Source organism: Phycodurus eques, chromosome 17 (genome assembly GCF_024500275.1).
Source record: "Phycodurus eques isolate BA_2022a chromosome 17, UOR_Pequ_1.1, whole genome shotgun sequence".
NCBI lineage: Eukaryota > Metazoa > Chordata > Actinopteri > Syngnathiformes > Syngnathidae > Phycodurus > Phycodurus eques.
Genome location: NC_084541.1, coordinates 16,908,727 through 16,932,646, shown reverse-complemented (window position 1 = coordinate 16,932,646; position 23,920 = coordinate 16,908,727). Strand labels below are relative to the sequence as shown.

At 41.1% G+C, this 23,920-nt stretch overlaps 1 protein-coding gene across 3 annotated transcripts in view; it reads left to right on the top strand.

Annotated features, from left to right (window-relative positions):
- Positions 1-23,920, top strand: part of klf8 (Kruppel like factor 8) — a 34,745-nt gene that overhangs the window by 2,166 nt on the left and 8,659 nt on the right. Inside the window, exons 1-4 of one of the 3 annotated variants that reach the window (XM_061702597.1) lie at positions 13,485-13,527; positions 13,601-13,774; positions 22,514-22,783; positions 22,861-23,095. In XM_061702597.1, coding sequence (XP_061558581.1) covers positions 13,727-13,774; positions 22,514-22,783; positions 22,861-23,095 — 553 coding nt within the window. In that variant the 5' untranslated portion in view covers positions 13,485-13,527; positions 13,601-13,726. Of the gene's footprint in view, positions 1-13,484; positions 13,533-13,600; positions 13,775-22,513; positions 22,784-22,860; positions 23,096-23,920 lie in introns of those variants that run through there. The other 2 variants (XM_061702596.1, XM_061702595.1) reach the window with 2 other exon arrangements.

Here is a 23,920-nt window from a genome sequence, read left to right as displayed (position 1 = left end):
GCCAAAAACGTCCTTTTTTCAAGCTATTCTATAGTAAGTCTTTGTCACCTGCCTTTTAAGACGGTCAGATTTGTCATCATTGTGCGACATGTAAATGGGCTTCGCTTTCATTGGATCGCTCTTCTTCCCTCATTTAAATATGGAAAACAGCTTGGGTCTGATTGGTCCATGTCACGGCGTCTGCTAGAATGACATCACGTCCTTCGATTCAGACTCGAATCCCGTCTTTTTCGATTATTTTCTATTTTCTGTACTTTAAAAAAGTGTGTTAAAATGTGTGTTCACTGTATGATATTTTCCCCAACTATTCCGGTAGTATTACAATACAGCCGTTGCACAATTAGCACTCCGTTATAAAACAAGCATATTCCAAAACTTGATACTGTACCACAGGAGACATCGATAAGATATTGGATAAGGATTTTATTACCTCATCAGTGAGATGACTTCCATGATGTCGGATTGAGGAAGATGTTTATTGAAGCAATAAACAGTGTGAGAAGTTGCCTCATTTCCCCCAGCGGCAAGGAGGAAGTTATTTTCTTTGTTTACTGGTCAGCCTCGTTTTAGCTCTATTTAAAGACACACAGATAACTTTATATGCCCTTAGTCTCCTCTCAGATACATAAAGTCATCGTACCAACATCCACAAATGGTGAGAAGTAAATGCTGTACAAACATGCCAAAGTTAGCTTAGCTTGTTGCTGTGTCTTAGTTCTGGATGCTGTAGTACGATACTCTACAGTCTCTGCTTTGCCCTCAGTCTCCTCTTGGATACAATTCAACTCTTCACCATCAGCCACATGCCAAGAAATGAATTCAAAACGGCAAAAATAAACACACATGCTAATGTTAGCTTAGCCTGTAACTGTGCCGAAGCTGTGGATGCTGCAGTGTGGTGCTCCGCTGTCTCCACTTTGCTGCAATTTGCCCTTAATCTCCTTATGTTTTTGTCTCCTCACTTGCTGAGAGATAAATACAAAATGCAAATGACAAAAAACAAACTGAAATAGGTAACAATAGCTTAGCCTGTAACTGTGCCTGCAGTATGGTACTCCACAGTCTCTACTTTGCCCTCAGTCTCATCTCGGACAACCTTTTTATTGTAATGTCCTTACCAACTAGATGCCAAGATGTTAATACAAAACACAATTGACAAAGAAAATCAGTCGTCTCTTCTTGGATAAGATTTGTCACCATAACCCTCACCTCATGCTGAGAAGTAAATACAGAACAAAATAAAAATAACAAAAACATGCTATTGTTAGCTTAGCTTGTTGCTGCTTTATGGTACTCCAGTCTCCACTTTACTGCAAATTGCCCTCAATCTCCTCTTGGGTAAAATCCATCTCCATACAAATTGCCGCATGCTGAGAAGTAAAATGACAAAAGGAAACACAAACATGCTAATGCTAGCTTAGCATGTTGCTGCAATACAGTGCTCCACAATCTCCACTTTACTGCACTTTTCCCTCAGTCTCATCTTGGATAAAATGTGCCTCCCTGACTTAGGGTACATTGCCGAAAAGTTGTCCTGTGGGTCGTTGTTGTTTCTTATTGTGCTTCATACTGAATGATGTGTTCAATGTGGCGTGTTTTTTTCTCCCTGTAGTTTCCAGCTATTTCTTTAATGGAGTTATATCAAATTGTTCTCAAATGTGTGCTTCTTTCAGTTTCTTTTTTGTTATGTCACTGCTCGCTGATACGACCATCCACTCTATCTGTGTCCTTGAACGCACTGTTTGAGGAACCTTCAGACCACAGAAGCTCAGAAGCTTCTCGAGTGTGTTTGTTTGTTTGCAACGCGTGTATGTTTTTGTCTACTTTGTGTATGTGTGTGTGCGTGCGGATAAGAGGGTGTGTAGGGAAGTGGCAGTCGGCTTTGCGTCAGCAGGGTGTGGTGTGATAACAGGCAGGCGGCTTCTCTCGCTTGCCTCGCTGCTCGCCAGATGGAGGACACACCCGGTGTTTCATTACACTCTTGTGTGCACTCCTCCGTGTGCTTGCGTATGTGTGCGTGCGTGTGACCTGTGCGTGCACTAGCGTCTGTCGACGAGCCTCGGTTCCGGGTGGTCGTCTTTGTCCGCGAAACTGCGAAAACCACGCCGCAGTGAACACGTCGGGGAGAATTTTATTCAATAGGAGACTGAGGGCAGCAAAGTGGAGACTGTGGAGCGTAATACTCCAAGGCCTGGAGCTAAGGCACAGTAACAGGCGAAGCTAGTCATTTTGTCTGCAGGAAACTGCGAAAACCAGTCAGCCGCAGTCAACACATCGGTCAGAATGAGACACATTTGAATGGAGAAGAGACTCAGGGCAAAGTGCAGCGAAGTTGAGACTGCGGAGCGTAACGCTGAAGATTCTAGAGCAACATATCATTGCCCTCAGTTTGCTTGTGGGTAAAATTGGTGTCTGTACCATTTCCCTAAGTCTCCTCTAGAGTAAAATTGGTCTCCGTACAATTGCCCTCAGTCTCCTCTTGGAAATGTATTTTCTCTGTACCATCCCCCTTAGTCTACCTTTGGGTAATCTGGGCTCCATACCATTGCCCTCAGTCTCCTCTTGGATAAAGTTACTATCCGTACCATTGCGCTCAGTCTCCTCTTCAATAAAATTGATCATCATATCATTACCCTGATTATCCTCTTGAAAACTTTTTTTTTTCTCTGTGCCATTGACCTCCGTCTCCTCTTTGATACCATTTGTCTCCATACCATTGCCCTCAGTCTCCTCATGGATAAAATTTGTCACTGCACTACTGCCCTCAGTCTCCTCTTGGGTCAAATTTGTCTGCACACCATCAACCTCAGTCTTCTCTTGAACAAGATTTTCTCTATACCTTTGCCCGAAATCTCCTCTTAGATAATTTTTTTTCTCCATACCTTTGCCCTCAGCCACCATTTGGATAAACTTAACCTCATGAAAATGCTAAAGAAATTTGTCATGTAACGACAATAATACATGTCAGTGCAAAACATATTTGGGTAGAAAATCCTACTAAATTTCGTACTCCTCCAACATTATTGTCTTTTACGCTCATTTTGGTGCACAATTTCATGTTTACTTTGTTGTCGTCGTTGTTTTTCCCTCCCCCTTGGCAACTCCAGCCTTATTTCCATCCCATAATGTTCCTTTTTTCATATCTCAATGCAATCGAGTGTGGCGGAACCACTTTTTGGGATGAACTTGACGTGAACCCTTGAGCGTGCGGTCACTGTATTTTTACCCTCTTTTCTCACACTCATTGTGCAAACAACAACAACAAAATCCACTGCATTGTGATGTGTGTGTGTGTGTGTGTGTGTACATTGTTTATTTATTTCAATTTTTTTGTTGCTGGGGTGCCTTGGGGGTTGGTTGCCGCCTCCAAACAGCTCGTGGGAGCGGGCAGCCGTGTTCCGACCGCATATGTGTGGATCCTGCAGGGGGATCTCCCACCCCCCACCCAAAACACACACACATACACACACACGGTAAGGACCAGAGCGGGGGGCGGGGGGTGGTGTTGGTGACAGCGAGTGAGCAGAGCGCTGACCCAGTTAGACTCCGCCGTCCCGCCCTCTTTCTCTCACGCTGTATGGGGGGTGGGGGTGGGATAAGCATGAAATAACGCTTAAATGGAGCTATGCTAATATGCTAATTTGCTAATCATGGAGGCGATGGCGCTAACGTTAGCCGATAACTCTCGAATCGTCATGTTTGTGGTATACAACGTGATTTTTGAGGGGGTTGTTTTTATAAAAAAAAATTTTTTACATATTCCCACAGTTTTAGGGTCCACTTGAAGGCATCATCATAGAGTTTTTTTAAGCGATTGTTTCTTTTGGCCTTTTTCAGTATACAGACAAGTCCCAAATTAAGAGTTGCGGGCCTCCCACTAGTACCACGTTGTGCTACAACATGCATGGCAGCACTGAACTCTACTGGAAAGACATGCAGTGTAGTTAACAGCAAGAAGAAGAGGCAGAGCAGGTCCCCAACTAAACTCCAGTAATAGTTCCCACAAAGCGGAGAGAATGTATGTCTGTGAATAATGTTGTATGTTCTATTTGTATGTGTTGCTTCTCCGTGTGTGTTAAGTAGCTTGTTTGAAGGTTTAGAGTTACTGTAACTTCTGTTAGCTTGTCTAATGCCAAGAACGAAAAAACATCCATCCATCCATCCATTTTCTTTACCGCTTCTCCTCACTTGGGTCGCGGGCGTGATGGAGCCTAGCCCAGCTATCTTCGGGCGGGAGGCAGGGTACACCCTGAACCGGTCGCCAGCCAATCGCAGGGCACATAGAAACAAACAACCATTCGCACTCACATTCACACCTGCGGGCAATTTAGAGTCTTCAATCAACCAACCACGGATGTTTTTGGGATGTGGGAGGAAATCGGAGTGCCCGGAGAAAACGGCACAGGGAGAACATACAAACTCCACACAGGCGGGGCCGGGATTTGATTCGTTATTGGCACTTTATGCTGCATTAGCGCCACCAACTGACATTGTCCTTCCGCTGCAAGGAAACGAATGTGAGTTGCCAGTGGCTGGATGTTGTGAAGTTTGCTGGTGCCACCTCGCGGTGGAGGTCTGAAGAGCACACTGTGCTTACATTTTTGCTTGTATCTTAAGACAAAAAAATTGACCGTACGATAAAAAACAATATAGCAGGGGGAACACTATAGATTTTTGTATCAAACAAGCTTGTGGCTATCAAACTTAAACACGCGACAACTTCGTGTTGTTTTGCTGTATGACATTTTCAACTGCTTAAATTCAATTTGCCGGCCGACATGCCTCGGCCGTGACTGTTCTATCTCCTCCCGAGCTGGTAGCGGGGCGTTAACGCTTGGACATGGCTCACGCTCGGCTGGCCTTTTAGCGGATTAAAAATAGCTTGCTACAAAAGTGCCGGGACGGAGACGCGTTTGAAGCCCTCTCCGGAAATACTTCAATCGCTCTTAAGATGTGATGGTGGGACTAAGAATGGAAGGAGTTAACAGGAATGATAAAACTGTATTTTCCATGGCTCTTTTCTTAAGTACAGGTGAGGCAAGGACATCCACTTCTATGCCTTTCTGTGACTCCTCCAGTCTGTCTGTATCGCTGCTGCTAGCCTGCTGATGACACCCTGTGACCCTTAAAGCTCAAAAGCCACTTACCTCTAAAAAAATCCTGTTTAAAGCCTCGTCACTGCATTATACTGCCATCCGCAGGTTGTAATAGAGACACACAGAGACTGGATGTCGGCCTGTTTTACTGCCGCTTTTCTTCTCTCCCCTCTCCTGCTTGAAAATACTAACTGTACTTTTCCTAAACTAGCTCACTCTGTTTGCAGCCATGTTGTTAGTGTAAGCAGTGCATGTCAACTATGTACTCCGGAAAAACTATTTGCTTAAAATGAAAATCATCCTGACAAAACTTCAGTTTAGAAATAAACTCCATTAATCACCCAGGACGAGCTAAGGGTTAGCCTCACTTCTTGAGTTTTTCTTCTTCTACAACCCCAATTCCAATGAAGTTGGGACGTTTTGTTAAACATAAATAAAAACAGAATACAATGATTTGCAAATCATGTTCAACCTATATTTAATTGAATACACTAAAAAGACAAGATATTTAATGTTCAAACTGACAAACATTATTGTTTTTAGCAAATAATCATTAACTTAAAATATTATGGCTGCAACACGTTCCAAAAAAGCTGGGACAGGTGGCAAAAAAGACTGAGAAAGTTGAGGAATGCTCATCAAACACCTGTTTTTATGTTTAACACAAGATCCCAACTTCATTGGAATTGGGGTTGTACTATTCTTTCTTCTTCTTTGACTTCCCGGCAGTCTGGATGCCCTGTGGCACCGTGCTACCTCTCACAGGTCAGTCTTGATACTATGACCATTCGAGTAATGGACACCCCCCCACAAATAATTTTTTTTTAGAATTGCTCATATAAATATCTTAAACTGTAAATATGCCCCAAATTATGATCCCAAAACACTTTCATATCATTTTACACTCATCTTACAACATCACCCTTAGAAATAAGTTGTTTACAGATGGTTTGGTTTGGAAAAAATGCACCCGGAATTTCCCCGTTTACATGTAACAAAGACTCTCTGTAACAACCCAGGCTAAACTCAGCTTCTCCCCAACACACAGAGCTTGTCTCTCAGGCGAGATGTATCCCTTCCACTATCACTGCTGTACTACTTTCCTATTTAGACAGAACTTGAGCGGCGTCTTAGGGTGTTTCAGAAAGCGCACAAAAACTGTGAATTTTTCAGCAAATATCTGGGGAAAAAAGTATAGAAAAAAACGACTGCAGTATTTCTTTAGGGGAAATGTTTGTTTTTAAATGGTATTATTTGTTCAACAGCAGAGCTCCTCACCCTGTTTTTTCCTTCTCGTCTTTTCGTTCTTGGTCGTCTCCTTGGCGAAGCAACCCCCACCCTCACTACCCCCCCCACCACACACACACACGACTCCCCCACCCACCCTGACTTCCTGTGTGGAGATCACAAGCTGACAGGGTCGCGCCCACCCCGCCCTTTTTTTTTCGAGTTCCTGGAACTCTGCACTCACAGGGAGAGAGACCCCTCCTCTCGCAGTCCAGTGGTCCTCATAAGGTTTTACGCACTAACTGACCCCCACTTCCCCCACCCTCCATGACCCCCCCCCCCCCCCACCATAATCCCACCCCACCGTGGCCTCCACCCTAACTGCCTCGTCCGAGTGGGATTTGTGGAAGATTCGCCTTTTCCGAGTGGGCGCGGTTGGAGTCCAGATGACTTCTCAATATTAGCGTGTTGAATTTGATTTTTTCCTCCCTCCGATTTCACCACTTTTTTTCTTTTATCCCGTTCTGCTGAGTTCTTTGCCCGGCGGGGGAGCTCCAGATTAGGTCAAAACAAACCTTGAGGAATTATTGGCTAATCCTTCCTGCGGTTTCGGGCTCTCTCGGCTGTCTCACGTTAACTCCACACAAGGCAAATAGACATTTTTGCTTTTGCTACTTTTTTGGAACACCACCCCGACCAAATTGAAGACAATTTTCAAATAAACACATCACTTTTTTTTCCTTGGTTGTAACATTCGTACTTGTGTATTATCAGACATAACACAAAAAAAAAGTGTCTTCCAATTTGAAAATCACATAAACAAACGGCCAAAAACTATTTTGTCTACTTCCAGTTGGCAACAACAATGTTTAAATTAGGGCTGCGGTCATCAAATATTTTTAGAATCAAGTATTGTACTGATTACCCTCTCGATTGAGTAATCGGATAAAAATAGATTTTTGCATTATTAAAAACAGTCACGTGCATCTCTGGTGCAAGTATTAATTTTGTCCACTTGGGGTTGGCATCCACATTTCCATGCTGTAGTATCTGTGACTTTGTGTGTATGGCTTTAAAAGGTGGGGCCTGAACTGGTGAGTGACGTGTTCAATAAAGCGATTGAAAGTGCACCGAAGGCTGTGTCTATCCTCTAACCCGTGCGGGGGCATTACAGTACGTTCTAACTAGCAACGGTAGGCTATATTAAATTAGCTAACAACGATATGTGCTGTGGCGGTAGACATTTTTGTTTTGGTTGTGACATACTTGTGCATTCCCACACATTCTACTATTAAGTCACACATGCGATTGTCTATTTAAAAACAACCATATAGCTTTTCCTTAGGAAATTCTATTTAGCTTACCAACAAATTTAAACTTGCATCTTTATTGTATGTTCCGCTTATCTTTTAACAATTTTTGTCAAACATTTGTATGCAACAAAAAATCAGTTGTCTATGCACATTACGATCTCCGAATGTCAATCTTTGGATGAGTGAAGTGGAGGACGGTCTTTGTTTTAGGTGGTGGCGTAACAACAGCGTTTTTTTTCGCACGCTGCGGGGCGTGGTTTTGGTCGTCCTTACAGTTTCCCAACTTGGCCCCCCGTTGTGTTTTCCTATTTAGTTTCATGACTTGGGCCTCAGACTCCCGGCTTTGTTTAGAATCTTGCTTGAGGAGGGGGGGAATCAGAAGGATTTACAAGCTTTGCTGCCTTTAGGGATGATAAAGTTGATACGTCACGAATGTGTCTCGTCACAATTTTTCTTCGAATTACCAACTAAAACAGATCTTGCCTGTCAGGACACAAAAACTGGTCCTAAGTGGAGCAGCAGCTACCGTACCATGTAAACAAAGTGTTTTGATCTGAAAGAACATAAAATCTAAACGTTTTATTTTCCCCTTAACGTTGACAACTTCATGAAAACTAAAAGTAATTTAGATGAATTAAAAATGAATTCAACATTTCTATAAATGTATTTTTAAAATGAACAATTTAAACAACAAAACATTTACAGTAAATGTCACTTGATAATCAAAATCTAAATAAAACATTTAAAAATAGTTAAGTGAAATATTGAAAAATACAATATCGACTATATATAAAAAATTAAATAATTCAAATTGACCCGTCAAACAAATTGATCCGTCAAATAAAATAAAAACATTGAAGATACATTTTAATTTTTACTAGCAATTCAAAAATACAATAAAAAAAAAAAAATAATAAAAATTCAATGTCCAATTAAAATAACAAATAAAATCAAACTTGCAATTGAAATTAAAAGATTCTAGTTAAATTAGCAATTAAAGTAAGCAAATAACTGAAATTACATCAATTAAATTAAAATTTTAAATAAAACTAAATTCTAATTAATCATTACAATTCCATTAATAATACAAATAATTCTGTTAAAAAAAAAAAAGCATAGCCCCCCCCACAGTCCCTTGCCAATTTGTGCTGCAAGGAAATCCACACTTGGCTATGCACTCGACCCGCTCGCTGAATACACACATTGAAGCAGGCAGGGCGAGAAAAGGCTTCAGGCTTCATTTTCATTCATGATGTCACCATAGAGATGGACCAAACGCGGGGGTGACAATTGGCCAATCAGGCAAGAGAATAGACAGTAATTTGTCAAGTGTGGGAAGTAGCTGGACCTAATAGCAGGCGGAGGCTGATGTAAAATGATGAACAGTTTATTGGGCAAAGGTTATGGAGGTGGTCCTGGATGTGTTGGCAGGCGGCGGCGCGGACAGGTGGCTGGCAGGAATGACGTGTGTCAGGAACACTGGGAACGAGGAGACACAAGCGTTAACAAGGGGACGAGGAGTTGAGCAGCTTACTTGAGTACGGTGGGCCGGTGGGCCGTGGGGCCGTGGGGCCGTGGGGCCGTGGGGCCGTGGGGCCGTGGGGCCGTGGGGCCGTGGGGCCGTTAGGCGAGGTTGCAGTACTTTGGCGAGGACTTCCTGGAACAGGCAGGCTTAAATACCGGTGGTGATGAGGCTGATTGAAGACAGGTGCTGAAAACAGAAAGGGGAGGGGGGAGAGAGAGAGGACGCAAAGAGCCCTCCAGGCTACTATAATGGAACTGCAGGGCGGTATATGACATAATGAGGTCGTTACTTACTCGAAATGAAACACTGCCTGTATCGCACAGTCACTCCAACACTTAATATTTATTTATTTATGAGTCATGATTTTATGTTTGTTGATTATCATTTATAGTTCACTGATTTGATACATTTAAATGTATAGATTTTTTTAAATACAATTAATGAACATTACCCCACAGTGCTTTGAAATTACAATTTTTTTATTCCTCTGCTGTATGATAAAAAATAGGATTATATTTTATTAATCAGTGTTACCCTGAATTTAAACCAAAATTGCTTTGAAATTAGAATTGTTTGCAATTTATAAAAGATGTAAAAAAAAGTAAAAATTGTATCTATTTTTAATTTACTTTTCACACTGATTACTGTTTATTTTAATAAATAAGTAAAACATTAAATTTATGAATCTACAAATTATATTTTTAGATTATATATATTTTCCCAAAATTTGGGTTTTCTTTTGTTACTCTGCTGTAACTATAGTTTCAAAAGATATCAGTACAAAATTGTTTATATTACTCAGTGTTACCATGACTTTCACCCACAACTGCTTTGAAGTAAGCAAAATACGATGATAAAATAAAATGTGTACTAGATTTGATTATATTTTTTCCGCATACAGGATTTCATTTTAAATAATTTTATAAATTTTAACACTATTCAAAATTATATTTAAAATCAACTCCACTGTATATTGTATTTTTCTTTTTCCATTATAATTGAATTTAAAAAATGTTTACCTTAAACTTTGAATAACCATTATAGCTATTTTATTTAACACCTTTGAGCTACTAGCTCCTACTTTTGTGAATGTCGCCCCCCACTGAAGTCCTATGACCACAGCTTTATTACTATGTTATTAGTACATTATTACAATGTTATTACTAAGTCTGTTTGAGGGTCATGGAAAGTGGAGTATTTGAAGAGCAAGGAGGATTGTGTTGGTCAGATGGGAGGGGGGGGGGGGGTGGGGGGAAGGTGTGGCATGGAGAGGCCTTTACCTTTGTTTAGAAGCACAGAGTGGGCTCTGTCCCCCTCACAATGGGACTGGAGGGCCACTAGTGTGTGCGTGTGTGTGTGTGTGTGCGTGTTTGTGTGTGTGTGCGTGTGGGAGGGGTGACACAACCAGTCACACCCCGTGGCTGATTGGTCGAGGCCACACCTCAGTGTGGAATCCACTAAAGCCAAGTCACATGACAAGCACTCTCCAACTGAAGAGTCCACTGACTTTTTTAAATGAAAAAAGGTTCAGTAAAAGACGTGAAATTAGGTAGGCATGTCTATCATGTGGAAACCCACAAAAAAGTCTCAGGAAGCTATGCCTGAAAAGACACAGGAAGTCTGTAATTTTGGGTGAGAAGTGGCTATTTTGGGTCTTTAGTGTCTTTAAGGGGTTAGCCCCTGAATCTGGTTTGACTTAGCAACACTTTTTGACTTAGAATTTGGTAAGCATGTCTATCATGAGTAGACCTGCAAAAAAGTCTGAAGTCAACCTCCCCGAAAAGACACAGGAAGTCCATTTTGGATTGAAGGGGCCATTCGGGGGTCATTTTGGCCATTTTTAACGGTCCTTGGAAGACAAGCTACCCCTAAAGATTTTTCTTTTCCAATGACAACAAAATTTGAACTTCATATACTTAACAGACGGGTGATGCTCAGGTTGGAAGGGTTTGCGTTTTCGCCATTGCCTGTGGGCGGAGCATGGTGGCAAAGTTTGACTCTTCCAGCATTTAGACTGAGCCGCACATCTCCATTACAATGCAACTCACATTTCAGCACGTCAATAATTTAATAGAGCCAGAGCCAACTTGTTTTACTTTCAGTGCTGGGTGACTCTAGTTAGTATTTAATGCGCGTTTACTTTAGGGCCAATGCACTTTACGAGCCTTTTATTTCATTGCTTCTGTATATAAAAAGTGTCGCAGCATTGTATTCTTCTTACTGCTTTTGTTTGGGCTCAAAGTGGAAGAAATAACTTTGAATCCTTTGTAACTTCCCCAGCCACACTCTGGGAGAAATTAGTCCATTAATTAAGTTATTAGTTCATTTGACGGTATTCTATTATATTGTAAAAATAGTCACAAATATAAAATGAAGGAAATGAAAATTAATCAAATTGTTCCAATTTACATTTTAGAACATTTTTTTTTACTTAAACAAAAATGTACGTGTACAATGTATTTTTTTTTTACAATGTACGTTTTTATTAATGTTTTCAATTACACATAACATACAAATATTTACATATCTTTCAGTAACTTATAGAGTATTCTTACACAAAAGTTAGCAATATTTTCAATCTAATTAAATAAATTAAATTAAGGTGAATTCAATTTAGTCTATTTAACAACAACAAGTTGTTTTTAATACAATAACAAGCCTAATAAATGACTTGAATATCTATTTGGTTATCATTTTACTCATACAAATGTTTGCTAAATTGTAAATATAATTCTTGAAAAATGACTAAAAAACCTTTTATACTTACAAAAATAAATGACTAACAGCCAACTTCTGTAGAATAACACAGCAAAACAATTTGTTCATATACATAAATACAAAATAAATCTAAAGTAAAAAAATATATATTAATCATATAGTATATTAGATTATCTGCTGGTACTGATATGAATAGATCTTTGTAAATAAAATCAAATATATAATATGGGCGGCATGCATGTTAAATTGTCCATAGGTGTGAATGGGTGTTTGTCTAGATGCGTCCTGCGATTGGCTGGCAACCAGTCCAGGGTGTGCCCCGCCTCTCGCCCAAAGTCAGCTGGGACAGGCTCCGGCTCACCCGTGACTTTGAGGTTGTCCGCTAGCAAAATGAGAATGGCTATTCTCTGAAAATTTTGTGAATAATTTAGGACGCTTTAAGCAGATAATATTTTCGCGGCTCAAACATGCAGGGATGTGTATGCATAAGAAAGATGCTAGACGAAGTAGCATCCATTTTTTTCCAGGTCGTAGTCGAGGTATTTGATTGACAGCTGACAGTTGAGCGGAGCCTGGTTTCAGCGCATTCAGCAGACACGCCCACAGTGTTGGAGAGTGGCGACAACGGTTTGACTTTGCATGATTTTGAAGTCTCATTTTACGTACATGTTTTTTTTTTCCTCTTCTCTGTGGTGTGCAAAATTTAGAAGGCATTCATTTTCACTTTTTGGGGAATTTTTTACATTTTACTATATTTAAGAGCAGTGTTGATTTTAAACCTGTATGTATTGTTTTAGTGGCTGACAATAATAACTATAAAATTTCTGTGTCAATTTTGAATGGATCTGATGTCTCTTCCAAGTCCAAAAGTAGAATTTTTGAAGGCTTCATGGTGAGTTAATACTTGCCCTGTTGAACTATTAAAAAAAAAAAAAAAAAAAAAAAAAAAAATCACATAAAATCTGTTAAATGTGGAAATCGCAAAAACAGCTTTTGGGGAATTGTGTCACCATGGTACCACAGAATTCTTAAAGAAAATAGTTCTGATCCGAGTCTGAAAAAGAAAAATGAGTATATAATAAACTTGCAGGGTAATAATATATTGGCAGTGCTTGCTCCGCAGCAGGTACATACTTTTTGGGAATAAAATCTCGTTCTCATTTTTCTACGTTTGTTAATGTTGGTCAAGTATTTTTTGGGGGGGAAGTGATAGCTAGTTTGAGAAACACTGATCTACAATATATCATATTCCATGCGCTACTTTTTATTGGTATAGTTAGTACGTCGTTGTGAACATGAGAGGAAGTTCTTTGCGGAAATGGTTTGTTTATCAAGAGTTGAGACTTATGTAAATGTGTGTTCGTGTGTGTGTGTGTTTGGACAGAAAAGGCCTCGCCACACCTCATTGTGCGTGTGCGTATGCGTGTGTGTGCGCTTCCAGAAAAGGGTGTGTCCGCCTGCCTGGCTGAAAGGGAGGGAGGGGCGACTCCTCCCTGCACCCCCCCCCTCCTCGCTCTCGTTCTCTGGCTTGTTATTCCTCGCCGGCTCCTCATTCCCTCAGTGGAAGCCTCGACATTAGGCCTCATTTCTCCCCTCTTGCCTTTTTTTTTTTTTTTTTTTTAAATAGACTTTCTCTCCCCTTTTCAAAGTGAGGTAATTGTTCATTTCCCGACGTCCTCCTCAACTTTTCTACCTACCATGACACCTTCTTCTTCTTTCAGAGGAGGAGCGGTGGCCAGAAGAAGAAGAAGAAGCCGTCGCCCGCCGCCGTGACGCAGGAGGCCGCACCGCCCTCGCCGGCCAAGGAGGAGGAAGAGGAGGAAGAGAAGGAAGAGGAGGCGTCAGACATGCCCTCGGTCCAGATTAAAGCTGAGCCAGAGGAGATGGAGTGCACGGTGAGGAAGAGGAGGATGGAGGAGGAAGGGGAAGGCTGGGTGGGTGTGGCCAGGTGCTCCATCTGGTGGTTAGCACGGCACGGTTAGCATCGAGCGGACTGAATCACGTAACAGTAACAGTGAGCGTCTTGTCGTGCGCATTTAGCGTATAGGGGGTGCGCAAACTCTGTCGCGGTGCGACGTGGCTTAAAAAGCTTGTCGGATTGCTTTTCGTCTCCATCCCGGGATTTTTCCAGCTTTTTTCTCACGTCGCTGTTCTGTAAAAATGGCACTGACACGGAATGCGGGAAACAAAGTTGACCTGGCGATTTTCCGCCTTCTGAGGTCGTAGTACCAGAGTCATCAGAGTGCCCGAAGCCCGTTTTACATTGCCTTTAGCTGGCATTCACTGTTCTGTAAAAAAAAGAACCAACACCAATTTTCCATTTTTGGAGGTAGTATCAGAGCCATAACAATTCCTGAATGGCGCCTGTAACCCCTTTTACATTGCCAATCTGGCATTTTCCCCGATTTTACCGGTGTTGCTTTTTTTTGTATTAACTGCAATAGCATGGAATGAGCGGGACGAAAATAGGTAAATTTCTGTCTCTGGAAATATTATCAGAGCCGTAACAGCAGCTGGACTCTGTGGAAAAGGTCGGTATCCAATGATGTAGGGACAGGGTTGTAAAAGTTTCACATCAGACACTCACTTCTGCTGCCCCTTTTTTGTTGAAAGCAAATATCGCAGACTGTGTGTGAAAGCAAATATTGCGCAAAAGGGTCAAAGTTCATCTTGTGGAAAATATAATGACACTTTTGGTGCGTTTAGGCCCAAAGACAGACACGCCTTTGTTCCAGGGAGCCTCAGAGTGTAGCAATTTTAATCCGAGGAGTCCCCCAAGGCTCGCCGCTCGGACCCCTTTTATTTCAGGTCGCAATCACATGATGCTGTCGAGTCCCATTTGGTCAGAGAATGCATCATCTGATGTGTAACAGTGGCGACGTTTGTGTTTAAGAGGCGGTTTAAATTGAAAATGTTTGAGCGTGACGTGTGTGTGTGTGTCTGTGCGTGTGGTCACCAGGGTAAGGGGTCACTGGTTGTGGGGGTTGGGAAAAGTAGCATTGTGTAAGGGGTAGAGAAGAAGGGAGTACAGTTTCCTGTCCAAAGATAAAAACATCTCCGGGATAAGCAGATTGTCTCGTCTCCGCGTTGACACGAACAACTCACGTGCATCACTTTCAATTTGGATTAGCAGCAAAAACTCTGCAGCTTTACAGATACCAGATGTTTTTGTTGCAACGTTTGAGGATACGTGGCAAGAAATGGCAAAACACACATGCTAGACATAAGCTTAGCAGTGTACTCCACAGACTCCACCTTACTGCTGCCCTCAGTCTCCTTTCGGATCGAATGTGTCATTGTCGCATTGGCGGCTACAAGTTGTTGTTGATGCTACAACATTATACTCCGCAGTCTCCACTGTGCTGCTCCTGCAATGATAGCATACCCTGATGATAACATTCACTTTGATGCCGTTGCCCTCAGTCTCCTCTTGGATAAAATGTTTCATTTTAAAATTTAAAGATATGTGGCTAGAGATTACTGGAATTAGCAAAAATGCTAACATTAGTTTACCCTGTTGATGCTGAAGTATTGTACTCCACAATCTCCACTTTGCTGCTTGTTGCCCTCAGTCTCCTCTCAGATAGAATGTCTCCATGAACATTTGAGGATTCCGGAAAAGAAATGGACAAAATTTGATGCTGCAATATTATGCTCCACAGCCTCTTCTTCACTGCTTTTGCTCTCCTTAATCTCCTCGTGAATATAAAGTGGCCTTTAACATTTAAGAATACATGGTGATAAAAGGCATAAATAAGCAAAGATGCTGACATTAGCTTACCCTGATCATACAGGAGTTTTATACTCCACAGTCTCCACTTTTCTGGTGCTGCCCTCAGTCTCTCTTGGATAAAATCTGTCATTGTAACATTTGACGATACGAGGCTAGAAGTTTAAAAAAAAAAAAGCAAAAATGCTAACATTAGCAAACTCTATTAATTCTGGGTTATTATACTCAATATTCTCTGTTTTACTGCTGCTGCTGCCCTCAGTCTTCTCTCAGATAAATGTGTCATTGTACGATTTGAAGATACACTGCATACTTTTTTTTAACAGTTCAACCTTGGCCGAGGTCTGATCTGTACTGAGTGACACCCCCAGTCTCCACATTGCTTTGGTTCCCCATTTTCTCACTGCCCTTAGTCTCTTCTTGGATACAAATGGTCTAATGTATGTGACAAATGTGTATTTTTCACCTCGATTTGCTTCTGTACAGTAGAACGCAGCATAAATTATCTTTGATCCTAAACGGTGGCAACCCACTCATCCACAAGGCCCGGAAAGCATCCACGTTAGCCTCGTTAAAGCCAACGCTAGGGTTCAAAGTTCACCGAGCGGACCTTGCCATCAATGCGGCGAGGCTCTTACTTCCTCCTTCCTCCTCCTCCACCTCTTATTCCTCCATTCTTCTTCTAAAAACTCCTCGCCCTTAATAGGATGTGTCGAGGGGAGCGCCCGGACTGCGCTTCCGCTCGCCGTCGCCGTAGCAACCACGGCAGCGGGAGTTGCCCAAAAAGAGTCCCAGACCCTCCCCCGTTCCCACCCCGCCTCCCTCCGCCACCTTTTTCCACTTCAGCCAACGACACACACACGCACGCACACACACACATGCACACGCGCGCACACACACACAGTCACACACGCACACACTGAATAGCTACCAGCATAGCAAACTGAATAGCTCCGTAATCTCTCTTTCTCTGGTATACACACTCTCACAAACAGGGCCTTGTGTGTGTGTTTATGTGTGCGTGCACATAAACAAGTCGGTTGTCCTCCAGCAAACAAGAGCAGTCATGCACGATGTCGACAACACACACACTCACCCACTCACACACACACACACACACACACACACACACACGTGTTTGTGTCATGAGAGGTTAGCGGCCTCGCACTTTAGCCAGGAGGCTTTCTTGGCTGTGTGTGTGTGTGTGTGTGTGTGTGTGTGTGTGTGTGCACGTGTCAGAACTCGGTGGAAGGACACAACGCGGACGATTTTTTTTTTTGGGGGGGGGGGCGCGGTAGAAAATGCGGCGACGCCTAAGCTGGTGCGGGCTGATGATGTCATCGCTCACATATGGTGCGTTCGTGGCCAATGCGAGTTTTCAGACCTCCCGATGAGGAAAGATGGAGGGGAAAGACATCCCGGGGTTTTGATGACGGATTGTTCCACGAAAAAGCAGCAAATCTTGCAATTACTGTCGCATTTGTTCTATTTACAGTGATATTTTTGTCCAAAAATGCTGCAAAATTCTTTTTCTCTTACCAATTCAATTCAACCTTTCAATTCAACCTTGGCGCAGGTGTGATATCTACTGAATGCAATCCCATAGTCATTATAGCATTGCTAAAACAAGAAATCCAACCATTTTTGTCATGTTTTTACTTGTAAAAGGTGTGGTTTTATTCATGCAAAAATCCTTCTAAATTCTTGCTACAAAGATTTTTTTCCTTTTTCAGAATCAGAATCAGAAATTTAACAGTTCAACCTTTGTGCAGGTCTGATCTTTCTTGAGTTACATCCGATCGTCGTTAGACCATTGGTAAAACAACAAATCTTGTTTTTTGTCACATTTTTTGCCAAATAAAGTGGACTTTTTGTACTATATTTTTGTAGTTTGTTTAAAATGAAACACAAACAAAAAAATATAGAATATTTTTTGCTAGATTGAAAATAAAAAAGTAAAAAAAATTTCATCCTAACAAAACCAGGAATAATTTTTCTTTGCGTTTCATATAGCAATATTATAAAATACACGTATCTCCAGATTTAAAATTTTTCATTAGTTTTATCCAAATCACAAACATTTTTACTTTGTTGTTTTCTTTTTTCAAATTTACAAAATATGACGATACATGCGTCTCAATGGACAACAATATTACAACAAAAAACAACTATTTTGTTGTTTTTCCTTTACATTATTTTTAGCTGTTATCCAGTAATTTCTTTTGCTGAAAAAAAAGGATAGAAATCGCAAGGTATAAAATATGACATAAAAGATGTATGTCTGATTGTTGTCAGCTACATAATCGCCCAAAACAACAAAGCCAATTTTCTTTGTGTTTCAAATTAAAATAATAATAAAAAAAGAAAATCAGATTTACCACAAACAGTTGTGATTTTGAAAAATTATTTTCATCCAGAACACGTTTTTGTTTTCCCTTAGGAAAAAAAAAAAGATTAATAATCATATTATGCACCTGGACCAGAGTGATGAATTTGCTTTGAACTCGCTTACAAGTCCAGACATGTCTTCACCGGGGTCACAGAGATTATACTGGAGTCTATGTTTTTTTTTTTTTTTTTAGAATTTTTTTTTTTATAAGCACTAACAATGTGACAGATAGGAAACCCATTTCAGCACATTTGTCAACCACGGAAGTTATGTTGCCCTTAGCGACTGACTTTTACTCTAACAGCAACAAATATGACAATTTTGGTCACATTCTTACGAATTATGGTGCAATTGTTGTGCAAAATGCTACTAAATGCTGGCTTGAAAATATTTTTTTCCCTACTTTTGTAACAATTGAACCTTGGAGGAGGTCTGCGAGGCACAGTGTTGCTTCTTATTTCTTATTTTTGCTAATAAAAGTATATATAGCAAAAATTCAGTGGAATTCTATTCAAAAATTACACTGTAATTAGTAGAAAAAAAAGGTGACAAAACGTGTTAGATGTTGTTTAAGCAATGCTACAACGACTATGGGATGTCACTTAGTAGAGCGCGGACCTCCATCATGGTTTAATAATTAACAAAATTTGAATCTACTCCTTGTACCAATAATCTTGTTGCATTTTGCACAAAAAAATGGCACCCTAATTTGTGAAATACACGACCAAGATTGTTAGATTTCTTGTTTAAGTGAACATGGGCTGTCACTCAGTAGAGCACAGACCATCACCAAGGTTGAATTGGTGCAAAAGTGAAAAAAAAAATCTATGGCGCAAATTTAGTCAGATTTTTTTCATAAAAATTGGACCGGAATTAGCAAAAAATGTAACAGAATTTGTCAGATTTGTTGCTTTAGCAGCGCTATATCCACCATGTAGTGTCACTCAGGACAGCGCAGACATTCACCGTGGTTTAACAGTTAACAAAAAGTGAAAAAAGAATCAAATTTAGAAGGATTCTGCTCAAAATTGCACCGTAATTATTAATAATGTGACAAAAATTGTTAGAGTTGTTGTTTCAGCAATGCTACACTAAGCAAGGGGTGTTACTCAGTTATAAGGGTTCCAAAAAAGAAAACAAATAAATAATCAGGGTCCAAATCTAGTAGGATTTTGCACATAATTGCACCGTAATTAGTAAGAATGTAACAAAAAATTTTCAAATTGTTTTAGCAATGCTACAATGACCACGGGGTGCCAACTGTTGACAACGTGAAAAAATGCTTTGCATGAATTTAGAAGAGTTTAACAAAAACGTTGTATCCTACACAGTAAAAATGTGACAAAAAAGGTAACATGAGATATTGACATAAAAGACAACAAAATGTTGCGACACAAATTCAGTCAGATTTTGAACAAAAATGAAAAAAAAATCTTTGTTGCATGACTTTAGTAGGATTTTGCACACAATTGCACCCTAAATAGTACAAATGTTGCAAATAAATGTTATATTTGTTGTTTTAGCAATGCTACATTAACCACAGAGTATCATTCAGTTTAACTGTTGACTAATGTCAAATACAAATTTAGTAGGATTTAGCACAAAATTGCCTCACAAATAGTAAAAATGCTTTAAAAAAATGTAGATTTCTTTATTTTTTTGTTTCCTTGCTACATGATTTGACTCTGAAGGTCCTTTCCAAGGTGGAGTCATTGACTTTGAGGGCGCCAAGCTGTCGCTAGGCAGCCGTCGCGTCAACAGCGCTAACGCTGGATTAGGTAACGTCAGGGTGTGGCTAGCGGGCTACGCTAACAGGTGGGCGAGGCAGGGAGCGGGTGGGTGTGCGCCAGGGAGGGGCGGCCTGGTGGTGGCGTGTTTTGTGGTTCGTGTCCAAGCCAGCTGTTGTTTTTGCTCGTACTTTCTTTTTTTTTCTTCCTGATATCTGAGCGTAACGGCCGTGCTGCTCAGCTGCACAACAAAATGAAGAGTCGCGCAGTGTTTTTCCCCGTCAACCCTTGGCCTATTGATTGGCACTCGGAGCAAGAAAAACAGCGGCAAAGATGACAGGAAGTGAAAGCTAATAAGCCTGTCGATCATGTTGATGGAGGAACATTAACGTGCAACGTGAACGCAACGCGCTTATTGGGCAAAGAAGCTAAAGCTAAAGAAGATAAATAAAAATAAATATAAAAATGTTTTATACCCAATTATTGTCTGTGGGTTAGAATGTCAATTTTCTCTTTCCATCTAATAATAATCATCATCATAATAATTATAATCATTATTATTTTGAAAATAATAATTGAAAATAGAATGTACAATAATTAAAAATAGTAAAACAAATTTCACTCAATTATTATGATCCCAACTACTCATTAAACCCATTACCCTCTTGTCTTTATACAATCATAATAACGGTAAAGACAAAGACAATGCAATAGTACCGACACTTTCACAAATTCATACATATTCATTCGTATCTCAGAAATAGCGCCATTTATTTTGATGGCTGCTGTTGTGCGAATGTAAAATGGCTGCCTCATCCTGACACTTCAGCTCACAGATCCCTCTGGTGTATTGCAACAACATAACGAGGCTCTCTCCAGCGGCATTAACGGTAAAGACAGCTTGAGTGACAAAGAAGGAGCATTTGTAAAAGATGCAAAAAAAAAAAGGAACTCTGAGGACACTAAGATGCACTTATGTTAGCTTTCATGGAATAGACATGCAATGGGAGAAAAATCCTATACATCCAAAAATGTAATTAGCATCTTCAGACAACATGTTGCATGTCATGGTCAAGACATTTTGGCATGAAAAAGTTTATATATATATATATATATATATATATATTTAAACACTTATGACCATTTGATGGCTAACAACCGCCAATAACTCAAATACGCATATCAGTAAAATTATTTGATTTTCTAAAGGAAATTCAGAGGGCCGTGTCTTTACCGTTATTGCTCAAATTATATGAAAATTACACATTTGTACTGTAAATCTACCCCTGCGGACTGGCCAATCAGACAAAAGCATGTCATCTTTAAAGGGACAGGAGTCCAAATCGTCACTGCGTGAAAGCAGATTCTGCCTTCCCGTGCAAAACGATAAATGCTGGAATTTCTTCCATGAACGGCTTGAATGAATTGCGAGGCGTGGACGGGGTTAACCCACTTTATGAACCGTGAAACCCAAAATGGCGGCAAAACAAAACTGACGTGGGTGGGGAGGGTGTGGTTGGCGCAGGGGAGCGGGAGATGAAGGGAGGGGGTGCGAAAGGTGAGAGAGGACGTGGGTGTTGCCGGGGAAGGGAAAGGAGTACCACAACATGGAGGCGGCTGATAGCTCCCCAGTTTCCATGGCGACGCGAGGCCTCCCCCGCCCACTCTTCCCCCTCGTCTCTTCTCACCGCTTCACCTTTTTCCTTCTTCTACCAGCGTCATCTCTCCTTTATCCTCAGAGGCCTTAAATTGGGAAAAGGAGAGAATGTTTTTTGTTGTTGTTGTTGTTGGTGTGCCCTGCTCTCCGGTTGCGCCGCGTCACGAGATTTAAAAGGGCGAATCAGAGACCACGCCCTGGCCCTCGCCCAGAGTCGAGCCACGCTCAACTGAACTGGAGCAAGGCCAGCTTCTTCTTCTTCTGCTTCTTCTCGTCCCAGTCCCTCCTCAGCCTGCTTTTTCGCTACACAGCCGGCCATTGTTTCCCGGTGAGCGACATGCGGGGAAAAAGCGGGCCTCGCCAGCCGGGACAAGTGTTAGCATTCAGCTCGCCGCCTATGTTCAAAGTGACGATGTGACGCTTCGTCAGAAAGGATAACGGCAACTTTTCAAAAATAAAAAGAACAGAAATATAAAAGAATGAAGTTCTTTGGGTGAAAACGTCCGAATCTTTAGATTCTAGATCTCTAAAGATTTCATATGATACCAAAATAATATCATATATTGTTTCAAGAAATTAGTTTTGTTTGTTTTTTTAACTGAAGAAATGATAACCTAAGGACATAAAATTAATATTTCGTGGAAAAAGCGGTCAAGTAACATGAATAAAGTCATATTATTTCAAGAAAAACACTGCCCAAAATTACGATAAAAAGCCATAATTTTATGAAAAATTCATATTTAGAAACAAAACAAAACACTATATTGCGGAAAGAATTGCACATTTGTCGTCATGTTACAAGGTTATAATGGGAATGGGAATGAAGTCATCATGAAGTCATCTTTTGGACTCAAAAAGTGGTAATGTTATGAAAATAATGTGGTAAAGTTACAAGAATAAAATATTTTATCACATAAAAGCACATGCACAATATTGTGATGAAAAAGTTGTAATGTTAAAAGAAAAGTGTTAGCATTCAGCTCACACCCTATGTTAAAAGTGGCGATGCTTAGCTTCGTGAAAAGTAACGATAAAAAAAAGACCAAGAATACAATTAGAATAAAGTTGCATTTTGTTTGTCCGAAAAAGTCGAAATCCTACAGGGGTGAAGTTGTATTTTCTGTCCATCAGGCCGACGTTGGTGACGAGGGTTCCCGGCAGACCAACCCCGACGTGAAGACGGACGTGTGGAGCTGCAAGGCCGAGCCGTCCTCGCCGAGCCCGCGCTCGGCCGAGGACCAGACGGAACCGGTGGACCTGTCCCTCCACAAGCCTCGTTCGTCCTCGCTGCCCCTCGCCACCGTCAACGTGCCCGTCAACCCTGCGCCGGGAAGCGGGCTGGCACAGCCTGGACTCACGGCCACGCCCGTCACCTCGAACGTACAGTCGATAGGATCCATGGTGAATACACACAGAATACACCTTAACACGCTAATCTGCTGGAACTGATCGGTGACGTACTTCCATCCCCCGCCCAGGTTCTTTCGCCAGGCTCCATTTTGGCCACGCAGGGCGCGGGCGGTCAGCAAATCCTCCACGTCATCCACACCATCCCGTCGGTCAGCATGCCCAGCAAGGTGGGCCAACTGCAGACCATCCCTGTGGTGGTGCAGTCTTTACCTGTGGTCTACACCACCCTGCCCGCAGACGGCGTCGCTACCGCGGCTATCACCGTGCCGCTCATTGGCAGCGACGGGCGATCGGAAGGCTCGGGTAAGGAACGCTGACGGTGGTTTTGACACAGTTTCCGTTGCGCCTTCGCTTCTTAGTTTGCTGTAAGCATCGTGTTAGCTGCAACGCCTATCGATCTGCAAGACAAAAACTGATTTGTTTGACTAGGAGCCTCTCTTAGGTGTTGAGTAACTTTGAATTTACTGCTTGAAGGAAGCTGAAAAGCACAAAAATAATCAGATTTCTTGAAAAGTGGTAGCAATTATCTTGCCTGGGTGAGTACTGAAACATAAAAGGCTATAACAACAATTAGCCGAACAGTTAGCTCGCTGGTTTACCATATTGAGTGAGTCAGTAGTTTGCCATTATTTATACCGTAGCATAAACTAACACATGGCCAAGGTAATGTAGTACTCAGGAAACCCTAATTCATAGTGTAAGAATTTGTTTCACAACTGGGAGCACAATGTAATGTAGCGCAACTTAATGTCACATAACATGAAGGTAGCATAACGGAATGTAGTGTAACGGAAATGTAACACAATGTTACGTAGCGCAACATAATTATATATTATATTATGTTATGTGATTTAGCCTAACATAATTTAGCATATTGTAATGTAGCGTAAATGTCGTGTTGTGTAAAGGTAGTGCAACGTAATGGAAACGTAACATAATGTAGTGAATTGTAATGTAGCGCAACAGCAGTGAAACATAACATAAGGTAGTTTTGCTTAAGGTAGTGTAACGTAAACGTATTGTAACGTAATATCGTGAATTGTAATGTAGCGGAACATGAACGTAGCACAACACAAACAGTGTAATGTAGCGCAATGTAAATGCTACATGATGTAAACATTACCTAAT